Here is a 12,036-nt window from a genome sequence, read left to right as displayed (position 1 = left end):
ACTTGAACTTTCAGGGTTCCTTAATAAGAACTTAAGTAACTTAATATTAAGTAACTTAAAACCATTGTGAATTGTGTTGACCTTGAAGTCACAGATGGTAAATGTGTCTACTTGAAAGCTTAGGGTGATGAAGAGGTTAGGGAGGGATCAAGGATGCTTCAATACTAATGGATTTGTACAAGAAGCAGCTATAGGGTGAGGGAGAGATGAGGACAAGCACCTCTGATGGCTGGAGGGAGCATGGAGCTGTGAGGGCAATGCAGTCAGCTTTATATATCAGCAATAGTGCAAATACTCGTGTTGTGCTAGGGCAAGCGTGTATTGCCATATTCTTCCAGCTCCCAAGCATGAGACACTGCCCCCGTTTCAAGGAGAGTAGACCCTGCCATAGAAGAAAAGGGTTTGAGTTTGGTTGTGTCTGATGAAAAAGAGAAAAGGACGATTGGCACTGAAGGTCGTATAGGGTGGCTTTGACTTCAGCACACCAACAGCTCCACTGGCTGCAGCTGCCCAGGTGCCGTCTTCATCTACGTCCAAAAACGTCTTGTGTACAATCTTCAACAGGTACAGATTAGGACTGGAAGAAATTCCTGTAAGATCAGCCTTTGTTTCATCAAAGATATCCACAATGCCCATGTCTTGTAGAATAGAATTGACATCATAGCTGTCTTCCAGGGTGAACTGGGGGAAAGAGACAGCTACTGTTTCTTCTGACATATTTTCAGAGCTGGTCCAGGCCACTATTTTTTCATAGGTCATTTTCTTTTCAAGTTACAAGGGGGAAAGATAATATTTAAGGTCAGATTATGGGCCTGCAAAGAATGCCCCCAATTACTTCGAAGTGTCTGAGTCAATTTCAACACTCAGTAACAAACTTTCTAGGTCTTTGCCTAAACTTCAGAATACTCTGATTTCACTTAAAACTCCTCCAAGCAAATCTCTATCCTCTTTATGAGAAGTTATGGAACAATTTGGGTTCTAGTGTGCTTTGGGTGCAGACAGACTAGTGTGCCAAGTCCAGCAAAGCTCTGTTGATTAGCTGGGTGATTTTCACCTTAACATTCTGAATTCAATTTCCCATTCTATAAAACAGAGATAATATGATTAGACTCTTGGGTGGATTAAACAAAATAATATATGTAAATTACTAAACAGAGTTGTCACATAATGCTACTGTTATTGTTGTTATAATTACTATACTAATATTCCTCTCTCTCTTTCTGTATCTCTATCTCCACAATAGGTCACTGAGCATCCTCAGCCTTCATTAATTCCTACCTCACAGATAGTCTACCCCAGTATCAGGATCCCCACTTTTGTCAAAGCACATGCACAAAAAAAAAAAAAAAGAAAGAAAGAAATTCAGCTGAAGGGTCTTTAACTGAGTTATAGCAAAATAGAGTAAAAACGCCAAAGGAAACGCTGATTCATTTGCAGCAATTCTCAAGCTACTCAGCATCCAGATTCCTTTATCTAGGAAAAAAAAAATTGCAAAGAGCTATGAAGTTAGAGTGAAAACTCCTACTCCAATATTTTGGCATTTGTTCTTTAGGTCTGAACAAATGAAGAATAAATGGTTCATCAATTCAGGTGGGGCAAACGAGATTGACATGCTTGGCTGCTAACAAAGGTTGGAAGTTCGAGTCCACCCAGAGGTGCCTTGGAAGAAAGCCCTGAAGATCTACTTCTGAAAAATCAGCCATTGAAAACCGTGTGGAGCACAGTTCGACTCTGACACACATGGGATGACCATGAGTCAGAGTCTGCTTGACGACAACTGGCTTCTTATTTATGTATTGCTGCATATATCTGATAGCTCATCCTTCCTCAGAGCCATGGATGGTAGATAATGTCATACTCCAAAGATCTATAATTAAATATTTTGTAGAGACATGAAAATAAAGACTTACCTCTTCCAGACCATTTAAGTTGTCTGAGGAGGAAGATGGCAGCAGGACGAACATGCTGAGTTTCCCCTTGGTGTACCTCATTTCAAGGATCTGTGCCTGAAGTTCCTCTATGAAGCCAATTCTAAACAGACCCATTTGGTTCATCATCTTCACAGTCTTCTTTTCATTCTGTAATGGACATATAGGGAGTCATAGGGCTGCCATGATAAGCCCACAAATTCCTAAAGCCTTATTCTCGCTGGGCCCTACTATCCTGAGAATAGGACTTCTTTAAGGTGGAAATGGCCTGGATAAGAAGTCTTGAGCCACACCAGAGATTCAACCTAGGAGAGTCCCACACCCACTGATTAGTTGGTCTTATTTTGCCAACCCACCACTCATCTGTCAGTTTGTCGTACTGTGGTGGCTTGCATGTTGCTATGACAGTATAAAATACTCAGTATAGTACCTGGCAGAAAAATGCTCATCAACTTTAGGTTCTTATTATAAATGGAAGCTATCACCCAGAGACCTAAGTTTTAGATTTGAGTGTACAGATGCCAAGTTATTCTTAGTGGAAACTATGCATGAAATCTCTAGAAAGCCATGTGCTCCAACATTGTACCTCGTTCATAAAGAAAGGTGTATCAACTGTGTTTTTAGAGTCAAAATACTTCTACCACTTGGCCTTGAAGTACACGGCATTCACCAGCACCAGCACAGTCATGTTGTTGATGGTGTCCTGGCTGAAGAACTCTTTGATTTTATCTAAAGAAAACATGCCAGGGAAGATCCTGAGTATGAACTGTATCACAAGTATTCATGTGGACAGAGTTAAATAAATAAATAAAGGCAGCTTAACATCCCCAAGACTAGAGAGGATCTCATTCAAGATTTAACCCAAGAAAATTAAAACACTCACAGTCCTGAGTGGGGGTGGGGTGGGGTGGGGCTGGAGTAGGGTTGAGGGGAGGAACTCTCCCCACCCCAAAGGAAGTTCCAATTAGAACACTGAGGGAATCGCTTTGATTCTCTATAGCACTTGTGGTTAGACACTTGTCATCAGACATCTTATACCATGGTTTATCTTTCAAAGTACAGATCCCACCACCTGATTTTATCATAAGCTCCTTGAGGAAAGAAGCATTGAATAAAATTCTTATCTCAAGACATCTATCTATATACATTTGCTGCTGTTAGCTGCCATTGAGTTGGCCCCAACTCATGACAACCCCATGCATAACAGGATTGTACCATTGTGGTCCATACGGTTCTTATTGGCTGATTTTCAGAAGTAGGTTGCCAGGCCTTTCTTCCTACTCTGCTTATTCTGGAAACTCCATTGAAATCTGTTCAGCATCACATACACACGCACGTTATTGTTGGTTGTTCCAACTCATGGCGACTCCATGTGTGCAGAGTAGACCTGTGCTCCATAGGGTTTTCAAGGCTATGAACTTTTGGAAGCAGATCACCAGGCCTATCTTCTGAGGCATCTCTGGGTGAGTTCAAATCACCAAACTTTCAGCTAGTAGTCAAGAGCTTAACCATTTGCACCACCCAGAAACCTCTCTCTCTCATTATATAGATTGATAGGTAGAGAGACAGGTAGATATATAGGTGTTAATTACAAGTAAATATAAGACACAAGACAGTTATTGTAGGTTTTGAACCCCATGCATTTCAATTAAAGAGTGTTTTTTAATGTGCTATGTTATTTTTATTGTGTGGTAGATGTTGTAAGTCAAAGGGATAGGTGCTAAGTAATTCTAATAAGACAGCCCAACTGCAATTTCAATGGATATTTTTTTAGGGAAGATGAGTTTTGATTCTATGGGCAAATGAGACAGTCAATGCTGAAAACGTTAATAAGATTCAGAAAATGATAGGACGCAATCCACACCACCAAAAGGAAGTCCAAAACTATAATGGAAGCATTAGAAATATTGAAACAAAGAAAATGAACAATCTAGATGTAAATGTGAAGAACTTAGAACATGAGACTATGGCTTCCATTTACTAAAGACAATGCTGTTTTAGAGAATCATGGAATAATTTTATGGAGGCAAGAGATCTTCTCATCTATACTCCATCACTTTACACGTGTGGCTACTGAGAACCAGAGAGTTCACCAACACCAAGGTCATTTGGCCAATTTAGCTGCCGTCAGGCCCATAGTTACATTTAGTACCTGTTGTGTTTTTTAATGCAAGCATCACAGCAGTGAAGAGCCTCTCACTCTACCAAGTTACACACAGTCAGGGTATAGGTATTTCACAAAGAATGAAATTTTTCTCAAGCACTGCTTTTCATATGTTTTTTGGAATGGCCATGTAACTGAGTAAGCAAAGAGGAAAATATTAGAAGGAGGACAGTTAGAGCATAGAGGGTCGATAGAAATTACTACTCATAAAGGATCACAGCTGATGATTCCTAAGCATGGCACCCAGGCCAGTACATTTGATGGCTGGGTTTCCAGCAAGCAAGTTAGGGCTCCAGATGGATTTAAATGAGATTGGGAATGAATGGCCACTTTAGAAGCCCCACCACGGAGGTCCTGTTCTACAAGCTAGCATTGCCCTTTTGCAACTTGAATTCTCTCTGCCACACAAGGTAATCTTCACACAATCTGACCCCTCTTGCATTTGTTGTTGTTGTTGTTAGGTGCCGCCCAGTCAGTTCCGACTCATAGCAACCCTATGTACAACAATCATTGCTATGTTTGAGCCCATTGTTGCAGCCACTGTGTCAATCCATCTCACTGAGGGTCTTGCTCTTTTTTGCTGACCCTCTACTTTACCAAGCATGATGTCCTTCTCCAGGGACTGATGCCTCCTGATAACATGTCCAAAGTACATGAAATGAAGTCTTGCCATCCTCATTTCTAAGAAGTATTCTGGCTGTACTTCTTCCAAGACAGATTTGTTCATTCTTCTGACAGTCCATGGTATATTAATATTCTTCACCAGCGCCATATTTCAAATGTATCAGTTCTTCTTCAGTTTTCCTTATTCATTGTCCAGTTTTCACATGCACATGAGGCCATTGAAAATACCATGGCTTGGGCCGGGCTCACTTTAGTCCTTAAAGTGATATCTTTGTTTTTCAACACTTTAAAGAGGTCTTTTGCAGCAGATTTGCCCAATGCAGTACAGTGTTTGATTTCTTGACTGCTGCTTCCCTGGACATTGATTGTGGATACAAGTAAAACGAAATCCTTGACAAGTTCGATATTGTCTCTGTTTCTCATGATGTTCCTTATTAGTCCAGTGGTCCATTTAGATTTCTATTTTATGGGGGCTGGGCAGGGCTGGGAGGGGAGCTTTATATTAAAATATTATTCCAATATGTTAAACTCAAACTATCACCCCTCATCACCATCTGTAAATCTCCCCTCACTCCAGGAACACCTATCTCTACTGAAACATTAGTAAGAGTTGGGGTTTTATTATTTTCACTTCCCTCTGAATAACTACAGTTTCTTCTTAATCTTAACTTTTTACTGGTTCTTTAAAAATAATGGAAATAGTTCACATTCTGCTGGCATTGCACTTAGCTGATAGGCATTTCACCTTTATGATGGAGCAGAAGAGCGAAATCAGTAACAATAGTGTCTAAGCACTGTTACCTGCTTGGCACCTGCCGAGCAAGCATTGAACCTAGTCCACGCACGTGAGCCTCTGGCCCCTGACAGGCCAGAAACCTGAAAAGCTGGACTGTTGTTGGTTTTCTTTTAAAATGGAAAGGAATACCAGCCACAGTGTGTTTTGTTCTCTCTTACCTTCAGATTGAGATTCAACCCAGAAGTTAATCTCTTGTCTGGACTTTTCAGCGTCCTTCCAGAAATCAACACTTTCAATCGTTGTAAAATTGAATCACACCATCCAAGTATTCCTGTTAAATTGGAATGAATAGAAAATAGTACAATAAAATGCAATCATGATTCTAGCAGGAGTGAGGCAACCATGAGAAGCCTAATGAGGAAGATGACCCTGTCACTAAACACCAGAGGAACAAACGTCAGATTGGCCAGAGGCACTTTGCTTATTGCAATGACAATATAGGATATAGAACATTTATTCACGAAATAGTCCATGGTTAGAAAGGCACAATCCTTTCCTAGCAGATGTCCTTTTATTTGGGCAATCCATTTGAGACATCACAAATGTCAAAAAACTTGAGAGACTTAACTGTAAAATGTTTCCGTATTGAAGAATTAAAGCTCAACGTATAAAATCTCATTTCCGTCATAAGAGAACACACTTATTTTGGTCAAAATTAGGTTACCCCCTTCCTGACTAGCCCCGTCCTCACCAGCTGTGTGGTGTATTTGCCATTGAGCAGACCCCTCACTTTTATTGCTAAGTATGTGTCTCCCTCTAGTAGCTGGAGAGGAAACAAGCCTAGATTGATGTCCCAATAGATATAAAGCTGTTGAGCCCCAGAAAGGAGACCTGAGCCTTTGGCTCCAAATGCAGCCTCCTCCCAGTACACCACCCTATTCTTAGGAGCTTAGGGAGCACAATTTCACTGGCGGTGGCCTGGTTGTGGCACAAAAAGTGAGTTTAGAGAAGAGTCTTGAGGGAAGCCAATAGCAACAGGAGCTACCAGTGCACCTACAAGGACCTTGACGGGGAAAGAAAGTCAAACCTTTCTTTTTCTGAAGGCTGTTGGTCCCATGATCCTTCACGCACCCACTCTTTTTCACTCACACCGGCCTCGTGTGGGCTATCGGCCGAGGGAGGAGAGAAACGGAAGGTGTGGGAGACAAAGAGGTGGGTCCGGACACCCACCAGTCAACAGCACATCATCTGGCAGGTGAGTGACCCAGCTACCCATTCATTTTTAAATAAGTATTGGAGATGTAGCTTTAATCACCAGGCCTGTGTAACTCACCAGGCAGACTGGAAATTCCCGCTCTCTGTAGAGCCTGTTGGCAATACACAGGGTGTAATCAGCTCCCATTTTGTCCAGCCTGGAGAGGAGCTTCCCGAAGTAAGAGCTGAATACTCCACTCTCATCATTTGAAGACTCAGCCTAGTAAAAGAAGAAACAATATGTGATCTTCATGCCATTATCAGAATAGTTATGGTGGTTAAGTGGTAGAAAACTCACCTTCCATGAGGGAGACCTGGGTTCAATTCCCAGCCAATGCACCTCATGTGACACCACCATTGGTCTGTCAGTGGAGGTTTGCATGTTGCTGTGATGCTAAACACGTTTCAGCAGAGCTTCCAGACTAAGACAGACTAGGAAGAAAGACCTGGAGATCTACTTCCAAAAACCAGCCAATGGAAAACTTATGGATCACAACAATCCAATCCAGTGGTACATGGAGCCCCCAAGAGCTGGAGGCCGACTTGACGGCAGCAAACAATAAAGTACAAGTATTTTTTTTTTCCAAAAGCAAGTTAGATCTGCATAGTGAGATGCTAATTTGCTTTGTAGGATGAGCAAGCTAGGAAGAAGAGAGGTGAGGAGGGGGAGAATGGACACATTTGAAGATCATGGCTCCTAGACTGGTACAAAAATCATCCAGGAAAAATGTGTCTGGGGACTCAGCAATGCACAGTATATTTCAGATTGGTGAGTCCCATTTCTCTGTGCATTCAAAAAGATACAAGTAAGAGACAATCTTCTCTCCACTCTCTTCTTAAACTTTCTAAGGCAGGGTGATATATAACCTGGAGAATATCTTTCCTACAACTGGTATGAGTTAGCCAATAAATGCCTTGTGTGTCAGTACAGATTTTGGCATGAAATAGAGGAGGCAGAGGTAGAGGGAGAGAGTAAGAATCCCTCAGATGGCCCCACCCCTCACTGCCCTTCATGCTTGACCATGCTCCATTCTGGGGACCTGCGGCCTATAGAAGCAGATGAGTAATGGGGCAATGATGTCAGCTTCTTTATCATGAACAGAAGATACTAGATCCTACTCTTTAGAAAACTGTCTTCTAGCCAAGGGCATATAGACATATAATCAGAAAGGAATGGCAGGTCATGTGAGGTGGTTGTAGTTGTTGAGTCAGGACCTAATGTTTTCTTTAAGCCATCATCACCAAGGGTAGAACAGCAGAATGCCTAGTTTGTAAAGAAGAGAGGTGGGGGCTTGTGCAGCTCACCTGCAGATTCAGAGGCCCCTTTGTGCTTTCCTGCCCTTCCATGTGGCTGTCAGCCACCACTTCCAGTTTGTTGCTTTTCAGACAGGGGTGGGTTTCTTTGATTTCACTCTGGGAAAATTCATTGAAATGGAGTACCTGTGTGGAATGGCATAGAGTCTTTCATACAATATCAACAGCAGGATGTCTGAATAGTTTCAGAAGCATTTCTATAATGCAAAAATGACAACGGTGACAGAATCAAACAAAACAATCAACAGTTCAAAGGAAAGTGAATGTTCTTTTTGTCTGTGTTGTAAGGTTGAATAGAAGGGAAGTAACTGAATGCTGGGGGGCAGTGGGGATTCAGTACTAGAATTCTTGCTTTCCTTGAAGGAGACCTGTGTTCAATTCCCAGCATCTCATGCCCAGCCACCACCTGTCTGTCAGTGGAGGCTGGGGTGTTGGTATGAGGCTGAATAGGTTTCAGTGGAGCTTCCAGACTAGACATAGTAGGAAGAAAGGCCTGGCAACGTACTTTCAAAAGTCAGCCAATGAAAACCCTATGGATCACAATGGTCCGATCTACAACCGATCATGGAGATGGTGCAGGACCAGGCAGCATTTTGTTCCCTTGTGCTTAGGCTCACCATGAGTTGGGAGCTGACTCAACATCAGCTAACAGCAATAACTAGTGAATGCTACCCCCTTGGGACCATATGAAAGGATGAACATAACCAAACTAAAAGAATCTAGGGCTGTGCAGTCTAACACAGAATCCACAAGCCACACATGGCTATTGAGTACTTAAAAGGTGGCCAGCCTAAAATGAAACATGCTGGAATCAACACGATGGCACACAACAACAATAGGTATAAAGCACACCCTGAATTTTAAAGGTTGAGTATGAAAAAAAAAGAACTGTAAAATATCTCACTAATATTTTTATATTGATTACATGTTGATAATACTTTGTTATATTGGGTTAGATAAAATATAGTATTAAAATTAGTTTCACTTGTTTCTTTTTACTGTTTTAATATGGCTACTAAATGTTTTTCATTACATATGTGTGTTGGACAGCACTGATCTAGGGCTTCAAATCAGTCAAAGGAGCAAGGACAGTAAAGCCAAGTTGTCCAGAGCACTGCAGAAAGTAGGAGACAGGTGGCCTGTCCTGCACTGTCAGACCAAATGTGTTGGCAGGTGACATCCAAGTGCCAAGAAAGAGAAAAACTTGAAACCTGACCTGGAGGATGGGGGCCACATTCTAAAGCTGTTTTATTAATGGAATAAAAAAATAATAATATATCAAATCAAAGTAAATGAATAAAGCAGAATTACCCCCAAACAAATTCTGTCTTAATCTACTTATCCAACTTATCCATAGTGAGGGTGCAACAGCTGTATTTATACGTGGCCCCCACATACATGAAGTGTATGCTAGATTCAAGGAAAGAGAAAACCAACCTCGGGAGCATACAATTTATTTGGGGGATTGTTCTTGTCCATCCATTCATTCATTGTACAGATATTTATTGGGTGGCACCTATAAGCCAAGCACTGTGCTAGGGCAGATTCCTACCCTCTAGGAGGTTGTGTTTCAGTGAGAGAGGCATACAAAAAGCAAAACACATAGTGATTAATTACAATATGCAGTATGTTGGAAGATGGAAAATGACATGTAGGAAAAAGGTAGCTAGGATAAGAGGGGTGCTTATGGGCCTCGGGGCTAGGATGCAGCATTAGATTGGGAGGTCATGGTAGGCTTTACTGAGAAGGTGGACTTTGCTCAATCTTGCAGGAGAAAAGTAAGCTAGCAAATCAGTTCTCAGGGAGAAGAGCTAGAGGGAGGGGCCTAAGGTAGGAGTGGGTGTGGCTTATCTAAGGAGGCCATGAACACTGTCGTGTCTGGAGCCCAGTGCAGGAGGTGGGGTGGGGGGGTGCGGGCGGGTGGGGGGGAGGCGGGGCATGAGTAAGAAATGGAATCATAGGGTTGTCTGGGATTCAGATCCATGGTGTCTCATGGACGATTGTAAGGCTTCTACTGTTAGGGAAGTCTCAGAAGGGTTTTGAGCAAATAAGAGACAGGATCTGATTTAGGGACCTCTAATGGTCCCTCTAAAGGACCTCTCCAGCAGTTGTTTTGTCCCCAGAAGCAGAGAAGCCGTTAGAAGGTGATTGTGGTATTCAAATAAGAAGAGGTGGTGGTGGTTCAGAACACAGGGAGGCTGTGAGGAGGGTTTGAGTTCTGAATATATTTTCAAAGAAGAGTCAATGGAATTTTCTGACAATTTGATGTGAGGTGAGAGAGAAGGAGTCAAAGATGATGCCAACGTCTTTAGCCAAAGCCACTGGAGGCAAAACAGGTGATTAATAAATATTTATTAAGTAGAAAAAGTAAGAAAGGAAGCATGTACCTATACTTAAAGTATTAGCAATATTGGTAGCAATAATTATAGAGCAACAGAAAGACAGACATGCAGACAGACAGACAGAGAGATAGAGACAGAAGATAAATTGAAAAAGCTGGTGAGGTTGGGGAGGCATCACAAAGGAGGTGGAAGGTGAATTGCATCTTGTGGAATGGTAGAACTTGAAGAGAAAGCAAGACCTCCAGGTGGAGAAATACAATGAAACTCAGAGGCAGACGCAGGCTCCAGCAAGCCCAGGGTGCAGAAGCAACTTGGCTTTCACATGGGACCAGTGTCTTCCTTTGGGTGTGAACCAGAATCAGGATGAGTAAGGCACCTCAGCTGATATTCACCTTATCAATCTGATAAGGACTGTCGCTTCTAGCCCCCAGGCGGACCATGCCGAGGGCAGCCGAGAGGCTCAGAGGACAGAAAAAGATGTTTCTATGACCATCTTGTTTGCTTATCTCTTGAAAAAGGTCAAAGCAAAATTTGGTGTTTGCTGCAACAAGGGATTCCATTGTGAAACTGATAAGCTAAAACCAAAAAATACAAAACGAGATTGGAGGAAAATCGGTAAACAAACAGTTCTCATTTTAAATATCCAAGATAGTATCATATATACTTATCCAATATGTCATTAAAAACTGGAAAACTATGATGATCTTCAACCTGATAAATAGATATTGACATCAATATTGATATTCATAAAGCTAGAAGTCTATTTTCATGTAGAAGAGGAATTTCCTTTATCTGGGTAAAATAATATGGGTCAAAGGTGACTGTTTCCCACAGTCACAAAGGAGCCTGATTCTGCTAAGCCTGTTGCCTCTACTCTCCTGTCAATATCCTGTGACTGAAGATGTGCCCAGCAAATTATCATGTCCCTCCTTTTGACTCATGCCATATGCAACCTACATGGCGTGAGTCACTTTAGTAGGTCATCAATATTTCTCAAGAGGTAACAGATCTTGGAAGATGCTGGGGGTTTAGAAGTCATCTGATTCAACCCCCTCTCTTGAGAGCTTAGAACCGGAGGTAATAGATAAAACAGTTAGTTGATGACAAGTCGCCTCCAACTCACGACAACCCCATGTGTGTCAGAGTAGAGCTGTGCTCCATAGGGTTTTCAATGGCTGATTTTTCAGAAGTAGATCGCCAGGCCTTTCTTCGGATATAGAACCAAGGTAATCAAGCAACTTCCTTAAAGACAGATTCTTTGGCTTCCCCCAATAATCTATCCAGAGGTATTAAGAGAAACTTCAGAGGTATTAAGAGAAACTTCTGTAGATTTCGTCCAGGACCTATCCCTCTCAAATGAAACGTTTTTTCTTTTGTCTTTCTGCCTATGGATACTGTGTCTTCCCAAGATAAAAACCTAAGCCCCTTATTTGTGTTTTTATCATCAGGCACATGGCACGTGGTAAGCACTAAGAAATAGTTACTACATTGAATCAAATGGTGTACACTGGCTTTCAGATTTTCCTAGTTTGAAGCCAGCTCAACTTGTACAAGGAAAGGTCATGGAAGCTCCATAGACACATTCAAACTCCCTGAGGGACTGAATTGCTGGGCAGAGGGCTGTGGGGACCATGGTCTCAGGGAACACCTAGCTCAATTGGCATAACACAGTTT

The 12,036-nt window shown here is 41.9% G+C and overlaps 1 protein-coding gene across 1 annotated transcript; it reads right to left on the bottom strand.

Annotated features, from left to right (window-relative positions):
- Positions 1–366: 366 nt before the first annotated feature.
- Positions 367–10,922, bottom strand: SERPINB12 (serpin family B member 12). Its single transcript, XM_004379283.1, is given in 8 exon segments — positions 367–773; positions 1,913–2,078; positions 2,515–2,657; positions 5,671–5,753; positions 5,755–5,783; positions 6,786–6,926; positions 8,012–8,146; positions 10,755–10,922. Coding segments are annotated over 8 exon segments (1,272 nt in total).
- Between the last annotated feature and the right edge of the window lie 1,114 nt (positions 10,923–12,036).

The sequence above is a fragment of the Trichechus manatus genome, unplaced genomic scaffold, assembly GCF_000243295.1.
Source record: "Trichechus manatus latirostris isolate Lorelei unplaced genomic scaffold, TriManLat1.0 scaffold00063, whole genome shotgun sequence".
In the NCBI taxonomy this organism is placed as follows: domain Eukaryota; kingdom Metazoa; phylum Chordata; class Mammalia; order Sirenia; family Trichechidae; genus Trichechus; species Trichechus manatus.
Note: the sequence above shows the minus strand (reverse complement) of the source record. Positions and strands in the feature narration are given on the sequence as shown.